Source organism: Manacus candei, unplaced genomic scaffold, assembly GCF_025592945.1.
Source record: "Manacus candei isolate 608988 ecotype Guabito, Panama unplaced genomic scaffold, ASM2559294v1 h1tg000019l, whole genome shotgun sequence".
Taxonomy (NCBI): Eukaryota; Metazoa; Chordata; class Aves; order Passeriformes; family Pipridae; genus Manacus; species Manacus candei.
In genome coordinates this window covers 7,288,880-7,306,259 of record NW_026138067.1, presented here as the reverse complement: position 1 = coordinate 7,306,259, position 17,380 = coordinate 7,288,880, and the positions used below count along the sequence as shown (strand labels likewise).

Below are 17,380 nucleotides of genomic sequence, written 5' to 3'. Positions count from 1 at the left end.
AGCACTTCATATTTAGCAGTTTCAGTCACTCTGATCAGGATCTCTAATCCAAGTTCTGCATTTCCAGAAGAACATGACCCTTGCCAACAAACTGGGAATTCAGCAGTCACGAAGGGGGGACTAAAGGAGATGTTAATTTCCCAGTATTTCCAGCACAAGTCTGTGTCACCCTGTTTACATCATGCATCATTCATCTGCTGTGATGAAATGCAACCCCTGTGTTTTAAAAAAAGACCTTTGCAACACTGAGGATACTATATCTTTGTGAGAAGTGTTTCACATATTTTCCATGGGCATTAACTGCTCCTGCTTCTATTTAAATCTGTGTGGCCCTCTTCGGAGGGTATTATTTGTTTCAAGAAATCCATTGAGAAGGTGCTGAGCAGAAGAAGGGGAAAAGCCAGCATGGCAGCAGACAGCAGCATGGCTCCCGAAGAAAAGCCGAGCGCTGCTCCTGTGAAAAGGGCTGTCCACAAGATCCGAATGGCCAGCCAAGTCTTCAGCTTGGCACGAGGTTGGCAGCAGTGGGCATCTGACCACCATGTAAAGCAAGAGCAAGAGCCCTCTGGATGGGCCCCTACTGCAGAAGGCTCAGCAGCTCAGCCTGTACAAGAAAGTTCCTTCAAAAAATGGCAAATTCCATCTGTCAAGAGGGACCAAGAAAAAGGCGATGAAAAATCCTCAGTGACAATAAGAGATGCTGAAAAAAATTCAAGGGAATCAGATGAAGCCCTCAAAATGTTCAACATTAAAAGCAAAGAGGTGACCAAAACCGTTGTCAGCAAAGCCTACGAACGAGGAAGTGGTGTCAGCCTCCTCAGTGAAAGATATGAGAATAACAACAGCAGCTCAGAGATGACCAAGCTCAAAGAAGAATCAAGTGCTATTGACAAAATTCTTAGTGGTAAATTATCTCCAACCATAAGGAGAAAGTGTTCAACTGTGGTATCAGATCTGACCAAGGGCTGGGAACATATGGAACAAGAGGACAAAGAGGGATCTAAGAAAGAACTGCTACTTAAGTGTCGTGATGACAGCCTGGATGCCCAGGACAGTGGCTATGGGGAGGCAGAAGAAAAACTCGAGCAGGAAGACAGTGACCGAGAGGTGACGGCTGTGAGGATTAAACGCCCTGTACCATCTCTGTAAGTAAAGCATCTTTATTACATTATCACAAATGGCAGAGAGGTACAGGTTTCCATGAGGAAGATGGGGGGGAGAATAGTAGGAAGTGATTAAAGATAAACTATAACTCTTCAATTAAAAAAAAAAATAAATTCAGGAAACATTTCACATATCTCTCTGTGCTTAATTAGTTAGTCAAAAAACTCTGACTATAGCCTAGGGTTTTATGTGCTACGTACATAATAGACACAATCAGGAAATTATATTTGGGAAATGTTAATTATATTTAATTTTCACACTGGATCTACTGGTTCATCAAAATAACTACTTCCTTCTTACTACTTTAGTTCAAATTTCAGAATATCGACTATTCATTTATTTCAGCAAATGCTGTCTAAAGCAATTTGTTTGACAAATAGTATTTCCAAATACTTATTGATTATTTTGCTTAGTATAGGTTGCAAATATTCTCAGGAGCAATTTGCAGAGAATGTCCAAAATTAACATTGCATGAATTACTTCCAAGTACAGCTTATCAAAAGCTGGGTTCAATGCTTCATTTTGGAAGCTTTCCCACAGATTTGGAGTTCATCAATTCAAAGAAGGAAAACTTTCTTGGGATCTGGGACCCCAAACATACATTATAAAGCATTCAGCCTGCTTCAACATCTGCAGGATTGATTTTAATCATGCTGTACGCTATACATCATTTGACAAAAAGAACACTTGAATCATCAATACATTCTTTAACATCAAGGTCTCTCATTGGGCACACTACAGTGTAGGGTGAGGGGATAGGAAAGTACATTCATTGAATATGTTGTGGAAGTAGAACCTTCCTTATACCTGTAAATTGTGTGAAGAAAAAGGAAGAAGAATCTGTTATGTACCTGCAGAGTTATTATAGGTTCTACTTAAATATTTTAATCAAGTAGTAAATTCATAGCATTAGACAGTTTTGACTAAGACTTCTTTCAGTAAGTCTTATGTTTGAAGTTTACTGCACAACAGCAGGTACACATTAAATTTGGAGCCCAGGTGCTAAACAAGCAGTGTTCAGCCATAACCATGCAATTCTTGAGAAGTCTCCTATAAGAGCAGAGGAACAGCAGTGTTTGGTAGAAATTCTCCAGTTTCCATTTCCAGAGATCTCCAGGAGAACTACCTTCCCAGAAGACAGTTACAGTCGTGCTGTGGCCACATTTGCCAAAAGGTAGATGCCAAACTAATTTGTCTCTCTTTTGTTAGTAAAACAATAAAAGACCCATATGTCCAATGCTGCAAGATGGGAAACCGTATGCAGCTGTTATAGACACAGCACACTGTGTGCTCCACTGCCCTGTTTTACAGACTTGGTAATGCCACGGAACAAAGGCAGCAGAAAGGCATGTGTGGTTGAACCTGAACTGTTTGGACGTGGAACTCACATCTGGCTGTAAAATTGCAACGAAGGGGAGCTCAGCCTCTGAGGCCAGTGGTGAGCTGTGGCTGAGGTGCAGCCCACATGTTGCCCGCTGGCTTTCTGGGCAGGGACGACATCTGGAGGGGAAACTTAAACTGAGGCAGGCTCAGCAGAGCTCAGCTGCCCAAGCCTGCGGGAGGGAAAAGGCTGGTGCCAGGACATGGGTTCCTACTGGAGCCATCCCATAGTGGAGCTTCTACACTATGTCCATCTTCTGCATAAATGCAAGCTGAGCAGGAAGCAATTTGAGACAAGAAGTCAGGGCTTTAACCCCCCCCTCCAATTAGCCTGTGGTCAAAGGGTGAGTAAGGCAGCAGGAATCAGAGGACCAAGGCCAGGATGTTCATATCGTATCCCAATCGCCTTTTCAGAAATGAAAAACTGGGATCAGCACTGATGATGAAAAACTGATGAAAGTGCCAAAACAGACTTCTTGATCCCTCTGCAGACAGGCAGGCAGGCAGGCTGTATCATTCCCAATGCTTGGATTTTACACCTCACTACTGATGAGCATTTAACATGACCAGCATTAAACTGTGACCATCATAGTAATGGATTTCAACCATACAGTTCTTTTTAGCACAGCTATCTGAACACATGCACCCACACAGCTATTTTAACTATTCAGATGGGATTAGAATGATGCTTTGCTGTATAGCTGAATGGTCAACTCCAATAAGAAGCAAATGGTTAATAGCCAAAGTGAAAAAATATCTACTGTAATGTAGTGCTTGAAAGTTTGTGGTCCCCACTTTTAGCGAAGACTGTGTGCACCATCCTTTCACAGAAGTTAGGACCTCAAACCAAAGATTTCACATATACAGTAGAAAAAAGATATATTTGCAACACTTATCCATAAATAACCTCAGTTAAAACAATTTTATCAGTTTAGAATGTTATAGTACAAACAAACCAACTATCTAGTTTCTGTTAAACTTTTCTTGTACTTTTCTCTATGTCTAATTTTAGTGCTGCTATGTAGGAAAAACATTGATTAGTTATATTTACTGAGGTGCAAATGATTGAAATAACACCATCTATGTTACTTACATCTCTCTCTTTCACTAAAATCTGACACAAAAATAATTTTCTGTTCTTACAGTGCTATTATCAGGACTGGATTTTTTAATTATTCTTTTTTAAAATTTATTTTATAGACTCAAAATATATTGTTTTAGCCTGCTACTTTTATGAACCATTCAATGTTGCTTAATCTTCTTCAAAAAGGTCATAAGTACATGGTTGTTAAAATATATCTCCCATTTTCCTCTCTATGTTTCAGGAAAGAAAGCATCAGTGCCAGTATTTTATTTTCCTTGCATCAGCACCTTCATTATTTCCAGCTGCACTATTTACTGGAATAAGTTGCTTATTTAGTAGAAGGCCTGTTAACTCCTACTGACATAGGAAACACTATTTTGTTCCTGCTTAGGAGCCAAAGGGCTGCAAAAAAAGGGATATGAAACTCAAAATATTAAAAAGGTAGAGAGAAAAAGGTCTTACAGAAAGAGTCAAAGGGAATATGGAACATGGATATTATCCTCCTAGAAGGTCAGAATGCATTTAGGATGATTATCCTGGTTAACAGGTTAACTTAGTTAATTGTTATGGGTAATGCACTTCTTACAGTGGTTTGACATTCACAGCCTTCACTTTGGATCATAGGTGGGGTAGAAGCATGAAAAAATGCTTCTACCTGTACACAATTCACTGTGTTAACTTGTCATTAAGCTAAACAATGGCAAAGATGGCTATTCAGCCATCAGAAATGGTTAAATCAGAAAATGCATTAAAAAAAGTTAGTTACAGTAAGTTTTTTTGAAAGCCACATGGGGCACAATAATAGCAAAAGGACAGATAAGATGATGGTTTTCTCAACTACTGAGAAGATGATTTGGATGAGGAAGGTGATAATAGTATTCTGCTAGAAAAGAAAATGAAAGGTTTCAGTAGGAAAAGGAGGGAATACATTCTAGACTGTTAAATTAAAGCAGGCAACAAAGACTTTACAGCCTCCTGCTATCTCACTGTCTTCTTTCTGCTCAACCTGGGGAATTGAAATTCTAGGACTTTCTCAGAGCTCATGGCCCTCAGAGAGAAGAGGGAGCAGCTGGCTGTGGCTTAGGGATAAGCCCTCCACGGTGACAACTGCTCATCAGCTCCACTGAGACTGTTGGCGTTACTTCTTCAAGGCAAATTTGATTCACTTAGGATTTTTTTCCCCTGGCAACTCGATAGCTAATAAAGTGATCCAGCTCCACTAGTTTCTCTGTCCCTGGCACTAAGTGTCTGCACTTCTTCCTCTACCATTATAATGTTGCCCAGTACTGGCATCTTTCTGGTGCACAGATCTGAACTGGGGACATCTCTATGAATCCTATTCTCTCTTTCAACCAGCTTAGTAGAAAACAAAGTAATGCCAAAACAGCAGGGAAACAGAATTTTCTGCAGCTCTGCAGTCCTCTCTAATATTTTTTAAGTGTATTTTGATTCTCTGGTGTTACTGTTAATATTCAGCTGACATTACTGAGGAGGTTTCAAAGCAGACTTTTGGGGAGTAAAAATATTAGAAAACAAATTACTTTGGCACAGCCACAGCACAGTCCCTAGCTGAGCTCTGTACAGACACAATGACAGGATGTGGACAGCACAAAGACCAGCTCAGACTATCTGTAACTCCCCCACAATATGTGAAATTGGTCACTAGAGGAAAGAGTATCAGACAACTTCTTGTCTGCCTGGAGTCATCCAGCACTATGATGTTGCTATGCACACACACACAAAAGTAAAACTTCTGAAGGCCTTTCCTCATCCTTTGACACTGACACAGATGTCAGTAGCCTTAAGTTTCTTTCAGGTTTTTATCCTGCCCATTGGAATGTGAATTTTGGACTTCAGTACTTGTTCAGAACCATACTTCAAATATAGAATCATAGGCCAAGCTACCACACTCCATTAGCTTGTTGTTGTTCCTACAGTTATTGACATCTATTACAGAGGAGAGATTTTTCTAGGCCCTACTTTCTGTTTTTCAGGCAAGAATAGTGGAGGACCTAGACCATACACTTAGAGTTATTGCCATCTCTAACCTCGGGGAGGGGGGCAGATTTCAGGCTTAGGTAGGCACACAGAAAGGGGGAGCTGTGTGACTAACCAAAAGTACAGAAAGTGTGGGTAATTAGCAACATACTGTTTTGCTCCCATACAGAATTAAGACATTTGGGGTAAAGTTTGTCAAAATGGGCTCAAATCTGGGCTGGAGGGTAGTAGTATAGATGGGATAAAGCTGTGGTCTGCAAATTTGCATTTGAGTGCAAACTGAGCACAGACTAACAGCCTCCAAAGAACTAATTTAGAAGTGGTGAACTCGTGCCACCTGGTGGCTCCCATCTTGTCTGCAAAACCACAGTAACCAGTTAACAGCAGAGATCAGTAGCAGAACTGAGCCATTAAACTATGAGATCCAAAGCTCAAATGCCCTTTTGTGTTTCTTTCAGCGCAAGCAAACTGAGCGAAGAGGCCCGGGCCAACTCCCGCAGGAAAGACAGCGCCGTTCACAGCCTGAAGGACAAGTGGCAGGAATGGGCCGACCAGCACATCATAACGCAGAAGCTGAACCCCTTCAGCGAGGGATTTGATCACGAGCTGGCCATGTCCACGCGCCTGCACAAAGGAGATGAAGGATATGGCCGTCCAAAGGAAGGAACCAAAACCGCTGAAAGAGCCAAGAGAGCCGAGGCCCATATCCATCGGGAGATCAGGGACTTGTGCTTCATCATCGAATCAATGGCTAGGCCACGGCCTGATGGCAAGATCCAAGTTACTTTTGGGGAACTCTTTGAGAGATATGTTCGTATTTCAGATAAGGTTGTCGGAATTCTGATGAGAGCCAGGAAACATGGGCTGGTGGACTTTGAGGGAGAAATGTTATGGCAAGGAAGGGATGATAATGTCATAATTACTTTATTAAAATAAGCAAACCAGAACAATTTTTGGAAAACTTTTCTCCCCTTCTCCCTTGCTATTAGCATTTGCACATGCCAGATTGGTAGCTGAATGACAATATAAACTCAGGACAAGTTTTTGATCTGTGAAAGCGATCTTGTACATGCATTTCCTAATTAATTCATTTAAATACCTATAAAATTATTTTATTTGAATGCAGAATAAGGGTATCACATTTGTTTTACAAGCAGGATATGCAACTACTACTGCAGTATTATCTTGACAACTACTGACACAGATTTCTCTTACATATCACATACAAAATCCTTCTTTTTATAAACGGGGTTTTATATACTTATTGTATTTATATAACTAATTTATTAGGTTGTTTCATATTTGAAGTTATGAATGTTGGAATGTAATGAATAAAAATGTTTTCACTAGATAGACACTTAGAAAACGCCTTCTATGCAACATTGTGCAATGTATCATCTGATTATCTATGTTGATACAGTTCTTATAAACGGGGAAAACAGTATAACATAAAAATCAGTAAGGTACTTGTACTTTCGTGTATAGCAAAAAAGTGACTAACATAATTATCTTCCTCTGAAATGTACCTCCATGAGAAAAGATAAACCATGTTCATAACTTTGAGAAAATCTTGTTTCATATTACACAGAAACACTGACCTAATTTTACAGAATTTGCTGTTCCGATGTCACTGAAATAATGTATTTCAGTCCAGATGATGCTGAACAGGAGTAAATGCTATTGAAGTCATACTTCTAGGTCTTAAAATTGTTTGTATTATTCACAAATCTGAGACCTGTGTAAGGTCTTTAATAATTACTGGATTATAGAGATCACTGTTTACTACTGTAAAAATAGCTGGTAAAAATGTGTGTGCTTCACATGAAAAGCATTTGTTTCAGAGCAAGATGCCTGGGCCAGTAATTCGCATAATGACAAAGAAGTGGTTTTTTCCCCATAAAATTCTTTCACACTGAAAGAGCAAATATTGTCTTAGAAGTTGTATGAACATCTTTTCTCTCTGTTAACCCAAATATTGCTGTCATATTAGGAGTACAGCACTCCAGTTTGATACTACAATGTACAAATAAATCAAATATTTAATAAGTTAGTAGTCAGTTCTTGTATCAATACGTCTATTGTAAGTCTGTGTAAATCATTAATATTTTAGGCACAGTTATATGTTGTGACTCTAAGGAAGAAAGAATTAATTGTAAGATGGACTCAATGGAACGTACTTAGCAATGTTTTCTTGAGATCTCTTAAACTACTCAAGCTGACCTACAAAACTGACCTCAAAGTGTAATACTTACATAAAATAATTTTTACCTGCATATTTTAAACTTATTTTTACATCTTTATATAATGACCTTCACAACTGTCTAAATTGTCTTGATGAAATCTCATTGTCAAAAGAATACATGAACTAGAAATAAAACCCTTAATTATTTCTTGGTTATTGTCCCACACACTTGAAAATAAATGTGTGTATATTCTGTGAAGTAAAATATCAATAATTTTTTTCAAAATATAAGTGCATTATCTTTTCACAGGCTGTTAAAATGTTTCCCTGTGAAGGTTTCTCTGTCCGAAGACCCAGAAAAAGATTTCAGGGTACATGGAAAGTTCTTATTAAAAAAAAAACTGTACAAAGAATACACACTAAAGGCACATAAGTGTTAAGTGAATTACATATTTCTGCTCATGAGAACTCTCATCCACCACAGGAAAATACAGCAGATGTACAGCTCACCACTGGTCTTTCAGTGTTATGTTCACGTGTGACTTAAACCCCAAGAGCACCTCACCACTGTATGAGGAATCAAGCACATCTGCTTTCGTTCACCCACCCAACACAGTCAGCAAGATATATTTTTGTACTGAAACACTGTAGCATACCAGTAAGTGGTGCATTTCAATATTATGTACATTTACAGCATATAATAAGAGCTTGTGCATTGATACAAAGTCTATGCCACCTACCACTCACCAGCAGGGAAACATCTGGAGTACAACTAGTCCTGCTGAAGTAGGAATCAAAAAAACGTTCCTTGCTTAGGTCTTGAGCCAATGAAGTAGCCTGTAGAAACTTAATTTACTCTGATGTTTTTTCCATTTCTTCCTACCTGTTCGATAGAAATATGGAAGTATGGAGTGCCTCTTCTGCTTTATCTGTTCCCCGAGCATTGCCTCTAACGAAGAAATCATTACATGAAAGGAAGGCAGAAATTGTTGCCAACAGAGAGCCATCTCTGCCTCATTGCATGCCTACTGTAGAATCCCAGAAGGGGCTAATGTGTACGTACCAAACACTTATAGCCAGACAGCTGTGAAGCCAACCAAGGATTGTCAGTAATAACACTCCAATAGGAAAGAACAAGATGTGGCTTAAGAAGGGGGCCATGTGGAGGTAGGGTAGCACTTTTCTAGGACAAACATCTTAGTTCTAGTTCCTGGAGATAAGCACAGTAGTGCAATGCAATGGCAGGAATGAGGCTGAGAAGTGGGCATAGACTGTAGGGGGGGATCAAGACCACCAAAGACCCTCCAACCTGCTTCTGGAAATAAAGAAAATTCCTCATGTCTGAAAGAATGGACTGCACATGATAACTAATTTGCATTGAAAGGTAGTCACTATCTTCAGGGGAGGGAAAACCTACATATAAAAGAGTAACCCCACCAAGACTGGCTGAGTGCCTCAGGACATCCTATGAGCTGGACCAACACTGGAACGCTGGTGGTCTCTTTTACTCTTTCTTTTCTTTCCTTGTCTCTTCATCTTACCCTTTATCTAAAACCAATTGCCATGTACTTATATAGTAGGTCAGGTACTAACACACCAATTTCCATGCCACCTGTGTAATTTACTAACAAAACTTTCAGAGTTTTTGCAGACCCCTGACTGTTGTTCCTTTTGACCATGAGCATCTATGAATCTTGAGTGCTTTCTTCCCCTTAAGGATTGGATGTCAACCTACTGATGAAAAAGGCTGGGCTGACTGGATCACCAGCAGATTTAGTGCTGGCATTTTCTTGCTCCTGCCCCTTAAAATGCAGGGAGGCAGACACCCAACATGGACTGAATAAACTGCTGGCATTCTCAAACAAAACCATCTTCCTCCAGGTTCATTAGGGCAAGTTAAGCATCTACTTTAGAAGCAACAATTGCTCCTGATCCAGTCCTAACATCTGAAATTTAGCTACATCTGCACCTACTGAAATTCATAAAAGTCATTCACTTAAGCATTTGCAAGCAACTGATTATTGGCATTTATTTTTCTGCACACTCCTGTACAACACCAGAAGTCACTGGGGCCAAGACTATGCTTTAACAGTTCCATATAATGCCTCCACTAGTACTGGGGGCAAGACAGGCAAGGACAGACTAAGCTGCACAGCAAACTTCTCAGTCAAACTGTATGTAATTCAGTGACAGAAGAGATAAGGAACCTTCCTGTTTTCTCCTTTATGGAACATAGCAGAGAGAACTGAAAGCCTGTAACTTTTATTCAAACACATTCAGCAACAGAACAGACCAGTGGCACTCCCTGAATTTCAGCATTTCATATCCACAGAAAGTAGGAGAAAATAAATCTGAATCCATTAAAAACAACTGAACAAAAGCACTCCATGAACTACCCACTCTAACTCTCCTAGTACACTGTGTTACATTTCTGTGAAACTAGCACCTCTGCCAAATTTAAATGTTCTAAGCAGAAAGATGGTAAAGGTCAAACCCTTCTTGATTAAAGCAGTCTCTGTAAATTTTTATTCAAGACCTGCTTTCCTAGTTCTGACTTGCTTCAAATATAAAAGTCTTAAACTCTGAGACAAGTGTGCAACACTTACTCTCACAGTTGCTTAGAGTTGCACGTTATTTTCTTAAATACTGTATTCACCCTCCAAATGTTGTATTTGAAACATATCTCCCCCACTTTCCTCTCTGAGGCGAGTGTTGCTTTTGTGAGGGTTGTGTAGTTTACTTGGTATTGAAAAACTAATCTCTTCTTTTGCAGGAACTGAAGTACATTTTTCATATTCTGAATGTAGTTTTCATGTTTAAGTGACAGCACAGAATTTGTATCAGAAGAAATAAATTTGACTTTTACACTTTATTTTTTCAAGTCTTACCACACTTGCTGCAGTGGCTTGAAGCGAGCAGATGTGTATCCCACCCAGTAGAAATCAGCTTCCTATTCCACAGCAATAATTCCTTCTTTAAAAATGTTTCTGTACAGCCTGAGTTCAGTATTATAACTCATTTTTAAAACAGGGAAAGGCTACTGAAATAAAATTAGCTGTAGTGGAGAGTGTAACATTTGTGGTGATATGCTCAATCATCACTAATCACAGAACAAATACTGGCAAGCCCTGTTCCCACAGCCATTTCGACTGCTGTGTATACATTGCACCACACCAACATCTCAGCTAAAGCCACTTCCTGACACCGCAGGGCACACTAAAAGTAGCTTAGTATTCAACTGCATGTGTACTACGAGCAGTGTAACTGCTACAACAGAAGACCAACAAGGATGACAAAGCTTGTCAGACAAGCAGAACAGCAGAAAGCAGAGCTGCCATTGGCAACTCTGCAGTGAGACAGCCAGCAGGACCACTTTGGTTTGCAGGTACTATACCAAGGGCACACCATGCACTCAGCTGGACTCTCCCTCACTCTATTCCAGTACTCTATTTCATTGCAGTAGCATGTACTCCAAAGTGAAGAGTAGAGGTTTGTTCCCTTAACTGAGCTCCCTACTGCTGTGTTAACAGTAAAATACCCTGACGACATCTGTTCATTTACAAAGGAAGAACATAAAAGTAGGATACAAGTGCTGAATGAGGAATACAAGATTATTATTTGTTTTATTTGAAGTTGAAGTAGTCAATGTTTTTACTCGTCTTCAAAGAGTGGATTTCACGCAGACATGCTAATTCCTGTACCAAAAAATCACAGGTAAGCAGGAGAATGATATATATGATAAAGCCATATATGATAAATCATGACCTTTTGCAGATTTCACAAAAGCTGTAAATAACATATATAGGATTTAGAGCCAAAAGATGATATGGTAAGAATCCCAGGTATCCAAGCAAAACATCAAATTACTCTATGAATCCATCCAAGAGCTGTATGTTGGGACAGTCTTCTGGCATTGAACTCCTGAAAATGAATCTCATAAGCCTTCAATGTATGTCAAACCCCAACTCTTTACAACCACAGAAGCAAACCTTGCCAGAAAATTCATATTGAATTGAAGGCAGGAGGTACATCAAGACACTGCCTTTGATCTCACCTAGACTATCCTTTATATGCATTGTACAAAAGTTAACTACACCTCTGGTTAATAAAATCCATGGTCTTTCATTAGCAGACATGCATTACTCTCTAGAGATCCTTTACACAGGTAGTCACATCACTAAGTGTTGTCACGGTCACTAAGTCGAATGTCCTTCTATTCCTTAACTAATTTAGTATTTTATAAGCATGATTGCTACTGTACTGCTAACTATACACTACTCTTGATTTCCACTTTTTTTTTCCCTTGTGCCTTTCCAAGAGTGGTCGAAGACTTGGAGACATTCAGCTACTGAAGATTTTTCTGTGCTTTCATTTAATTCTTCAAAGTATAATTCTTTATAAAATTCTTCACATCAGCCTAAGAAAATCTGAAATAGGTTTATTTGCAATATGAGCTTAGGATAGACTAAGCACTTGAATTAATGGGTTTTGTCAGCAAGGATGATCTGAGACATTTTTTTCTCCTTCCCCTTAAAAGTGGCTGAAGACAGTATATAGCACTCTCATTGCTTCCCATAGGGCTTTAAAAGAAAATCATAAAGGATAAGCAAAGGCATCCTACTTATTCAGTTATTAAATGAACAGCAAGAAAAAAATGCATTTGTGCTTCTAGGTAAACTCCAACTTCTAAATAAACTCCAACTCAAGTTTATTCTTACGTATATTTAGATTTATTTGCTATACATCACTGTGAGCTTATAGTAGTTAAAATCCATTACAGGATTTATTTTTTTGTTGTTGTAATAATCAGTCGTAACTCCACAAAGACAATAATACTGCTGTGGAAGACCAAAGGGGAGAAAAGCCATTTCAATTTATTTACAGTTCCTTATTTTGTAAACATTTACTCTACACATTGTACTAAGTTCTAATAAGGATAAAGAGCTATACATAGAGACAGGAAACAAAGCCCTGTTTTTCTATTCATATTGAGCATTAGCATATTATAGATGAAACATCTGCCCTTTCTCATTACCATAGCAGTAAGCTGTCTTCGAGTAAGTTGGGTTTTTTTAACTTTCCAGAGATGTAAATATTTTGAAATAATATACAACTACATCTACTTAAGCCAACCCATTTGGCTTTTATTCCATTTCTAGAATAATTTAAAGTGCTATAAGCAACCCGTCAATCAACACTTTTCTATAATAACAAAACTACTTTAAACATTAATTTACAAGATAATATACAATGTTTATCTGAAATAGCTGAAATTTCAGCACAAAGTCAGTCACTGTCACACTTAACAGCAATTTTTTTGTTCTTTTTTTTGTTTGTTTTTTTGCAGAACATAGAATAAAAGCTTTGAAACAAACAGTTTTGTTGAGCTGTTATTGCCACATTGGCTTATCAATTTTCCTACAAAAGTGGACAAGAGCTACTGGAACTGTATTCTAGCCTGTCATTTTTCTTTTGAGGTCACATGACAGTAAGTTTGCATATTCCACGAGTCTACTGAATTACAATATTGTCTACCTATAATACATTATGTCATTTTAATCAGAGCTGGTGCTAATTGTAAATTTACAACATAGACCCACTCAAAAACATCACAAATATTTTTTTCTTTGGACAGGAATAAGCTATATTCTTGGAGCTGATGTGCTACACGGCTACAACAGTATAACAGTATATATTGACACTTTATGTTGAAGAAAGATGCATCTGCTTCTGTACTTTTAATGCCCTACTATAGCTACAAATTATTCACTGAGTTTTTCTTGCTTTAGCCTTTTAATTGTGTGGAATTATCATATTCTTACATTCTCTTGCCATTTTATGAGTCCTTGCCATGTAGCTCAGTATCGTCAGTATTTGTCCCAAACCTGCAGATCATTAACAGCATGTGCAAAACACTCTTTAAATACAATCAGCATGCAGTTAGAACACCTATTAACTGACTTGTTTCTAAACATGAACAATAAACAAGACGAGTGGCACTGTTGACTTTGGATATCTTCTAACTTCACCACGTGTGTACTGGGACGTGTTAAAAAGGAATGCTCAGCTTCTCATCCATTTGTGGCACCATGAATAACCCATTGTTGGCCTGAACCAATCCCTGCAGTGCTGCTGCCAAATACCCACACGCAGCTTTCTTAGAGGTTCAGAGAGGGCAACTTCATTCATAGACATAATTTGAATACAAAAATAATAAACTATATTCAATGAAGCAGCCCCCTAGCAGGATTGCAGAGAGGTGTGTGTGGGAAACCTGGGAGGCAACTGTAATATGGATAAGAATTTTACAGACTGCAAGGCTCAAAGTAACTAATGTTAATTTTTAGTCCACATGGTCAATATTTTGTAAAATTGTCTACAGCTTAGAAAAAGTATGACAGTATATTACAGATGTGAGAGCATGAAAAAAGTCTGGTATTTAAAAATAATAACTAATGGCCACACTAAAAACTTTGAAAAAAAAAATCAGAAGTAAAATGCATTATATTGCTCCTAGGGATTTTTAAGCTGCACTGATTCATGTCAGGTTTGGGACAAGAACCTGTAGAAATAGTTAAATACTCATTCAAAAGCCCATATTTCTATGTCTTGAATAATGAAGTCTTCTCGCTTAGAAAGTGTGTGATTCCCAAATGTTTTACATGAATGACTTCTTCCATGGTAGAGATCACCATCGAGCCAAAGAGCAAACTCTCCTCTGCAAGACAGACAATGCAGTTAACCAAAGACTGAGGAAGTAAGCATTAAACCTATCAATGTAATTTTCATTCAAAATTCAGGAATAAGAAGGAATTAAAGAATTCGTTTTTAACACAAGTACCTCATTGCTGTTGATAAATTTTGGGTTTTTTTCACTATTTCACTATTTACTATTAATTTGGGAACATCCTTTTTCAGACATTCTGAAATAAGAAAGCTACCTAAAATTCCTCAGTTTTTCAGCCTCTTCCACTTTTATTAAGAAGATATAATAGTACTCTTATTATATCAGAGAATGTTGATTAAAAAAAGGGGAAACATCCCAGAAGCTTATGCACCTGGGGGGGCAGGGAGGGGGAAACGGGGTGAGACAATGTATAATTTTTGATGACACTGGCATTTATTGGGACAGTTCAGTTTCAATTCTGCCCTCTTCTAGTGATGCGTAATTTTCACATTTACATACTTTCAGAATCACAATATCTTGTGTCCATTCTGAATAGAGCAATACACACATGCAAATTGAGCATGGAAGGCATCATAATCTTGCAGGGCTGAAACTTTATGCCACACTACGCTTAAGACAGACCTTCCTGTTTAAGTTTCTTCAACATCAGAAGCTGAACACCTGACAAACTAAAGCTTTCTTGGCTGGTAACTATTGAGTCCTGAGCTCTCAAACTGAAATAAACTCCAATTTCTCCTCCTCAAAGGTGTTCAAACAAACACTTTTAACAGACTAATTATAACTTACCCTCCTCCACCAAAAGCAAGGGAGTCCATGTCTCCTTTAATAAAGAACATGTTGTCTCCTGTCCATTTGAAAACCTAAGAAAAAACCCAAAAAACCAAAACAGACTAGTAAGTAAAAATATCTGAACTTTTTGTTTGGGTGGAAGGGAACCCAAATATCAGTACACACAGACTATGGGTGGCTAGAGGCCAGTTTAATGAAGTTATCAAGTTTACACAGAAAATTCAGGGAACAGATATTTGCAGATAAAAATTCTCTTAGATTTTACAGTAATTAAAATAGGACCATTTCAAACAGGCCATCTTTGAGCATAGAAACTTCTACAGAATGAAAAATACCAAGAAAATATGCTTAGGCTAGATGATATGCCCTTTAAAAGGATGCAGTTTGTTAATTTTCAGACAGACACCTGGATGAATTTAGAACAGTACAGAAATCTTCAGTACAATGAAAGAGTCGGGTTAAGTATGTTTTCACTATGCAAACACTACCAATTTACTTTGTCCATAAGGGACAAACTAGTATGACAACTTTTTTTGGCCAACTCATAGTATTTTTCAGATTTACTGTTAGATTTGTTCTGTAACTATTTTAGGATAATGCACATGGCAGGAGGGAAGGAGGGAAGGAGAGTAAGAGCACACAAAGTTATTACTACTTACCTCAAAATCTGGAGAAAAAGTGAACATAAATGTCTCCCCAGTGCCATAAAAGCCATCACTCACTTTAAATGGTTCAGATGCTAGTGCACCAAAAACCTGTAGCAAAAACACATAAGAGCAAGAGAAACTTCAGAGAAACTACACACCATCTGAGAATCTCTAATAATAGCAAGATAAGCAAATTAGATTGTAAATGTTGAAATTCACTTCAGGATGAGCCTTATGCTGTTATCATGGTTCTGAGTGTATTGAGATATGGTACAGTGCTTTGTGGTACAATAAAAAGGTAAGAGGACTTTCTCAATAAAAAGTGAACAGATCAAGAAAAAAGCCCACACTAATGGATAAAAACTAAACTCAGAAAACTCTCAGGTAGAATGTATACATATTTAAAATTTCTTAGACAACTCCTATTCCACTTGACCTAAGCCATTTTCAGCAAGTTCCCAGTTGTAACTGCGTTATTTTTCATGTAATTTATTCATTCCAATCCAAGTAACAGGTAAGCACTGGTTACCCTGTCTTACAACAGAGACAGATTTTAACAGGAGGACAGGATGCCATCCGGAGGGACCTGGACAAACTTGAGAACTGGGCCCATGTGCACCTCATGAAGTTCAGCAAGTTCAAGTGAAAGGTCCTGTACCTGGGTCAGGGCAATTCCAAACTTAAGTACAGACTTGGAGATGAACTCACTTGAGAACAGTCCTGCAGCAGACAACTTTCATCTTGCAGATAAAAGACTGGACATGAGCCAGCATGTGCTCACATTTTGTTGAATTCAAGAATTAATCTCTTGCAATAGCAGGTATTTGATGTACTGTACATTTTAGAAGTCACTGCTAAGACTTGATTGTTACAGACCAGACAAAAGGTAGGACTTACATACCAAACTTCCTTAAAGGCACAACACTTACAGAAGCTTCCTCACATTATTACTAATACTTTATTTCTTTATATTATCTTTAAGAACAAAGCACCACTACACTGACAAGTTCCTTGTCACAACACAAAATTGTTCCTTTACTTCAGTTAGGAGAATTACCTTTGAGTATACATTTGACCAATATTTATACTCTAAAAATATGATTCTCTGGAAGAATTTTTAAACTTACTCAACGAGGTGATGAAGTAAAGTATCACAGCCAGCTAAAGGTGCTCACTTTTCAGAGACCTGTATCGGTTTCAGCTGTTAAACAGCAAATTCAGTCTAAAATCTCAAAGATCTATGAACTGAGGTACAAGTTTCTGTACTCTTGTTTTAATGCGAGGTTACAGGAAAATGAGCCCAAACTCTTTTTTTCAGAGACATCTATTTCATTCAACATCTAGAATCAAACACTGGCAATATATTTCTCTATTATCCCACAGTCTCAATGTCAAGAACAGGCTTGAGAGAGAAAGAAACTATTACATTCTAGCTTTCTGGAGAAATC

The 17,380-nt window shown here is 38.2% G+C and overlaps 2 protein-coding genes across 12 annotated transcripts in view; one reads left to right on the top strand and one right to left on the bottom strand.

The window, feature by feature from the left end:
- Window positions 1-330: 330 nt before the first annotated feature.
- Window positions 331-8,015, top strand: ABRA (actin binding Rho activating protein). The gene is made up of 2 exons (XM_051785181.1): window positions 331-1,145; window positions 6,085-8,015. The coding sequence occupies exons 1-2, from the start codon at window positions 406-408 to the stop codon at window positions 6,560-6,562; spliced, it is 1,218 nt and encodes a 405-aa protein (XP_051641141.1). The 5' UTR covers window positions 331-405; the 3' UTR covers window positions 6,563-8,015.
- Window positions 8,016-12,373: 4,358 nt separating this feature from the next.
- Window positions 12,374-17,380, bottom strand: part of OXR1 (oxidation resistance 1) — a 266,285-nt gene continuing 261,278 nt past the window's right edge. For all 11 annotated transcript variants that reach the window (XM_051785167.1, XM_051785162.1, XM_051785165.1 and 8 more), the window contains 3 exons: window positions 15,945-16,040; window positions 15,283-15,356; window positions 12,374-14,526 (listed from right to left, as the gene is read on the bottom strand). In XM_051785167.1, the coding sequence (XP_051641127.1) occupies window positions 14,391-14,526; window positions 15,283-15,356; window positions 15,945-16,040 (306 nt within the window). In that variant the 3' untranslated portion in view covers window positions 12,374-14,390. The remainder of the gene's footprint in view (window positions 14,527-15,282; window positions 15,357-15,944; window positions 16,041-17,380) is intronic.

Excerpts from the sequence above, each read along its gene's own strand:
- ABRA (XM_051785181.1), top strand. The coding sequence starts at position 406 with ATGGCAGCAGACAGCAGCATGGCTCCCGAAGAAAAGCCGAGCGCTGCT. Across the intron at positions 1,146-6,084 it reads AAACGCCCTGTACCATCTCT|CGCAAGCAAACTGAGCGAAG; the intron begins GTAAGTAAAGCA and ends TGTTTCTTTCAG.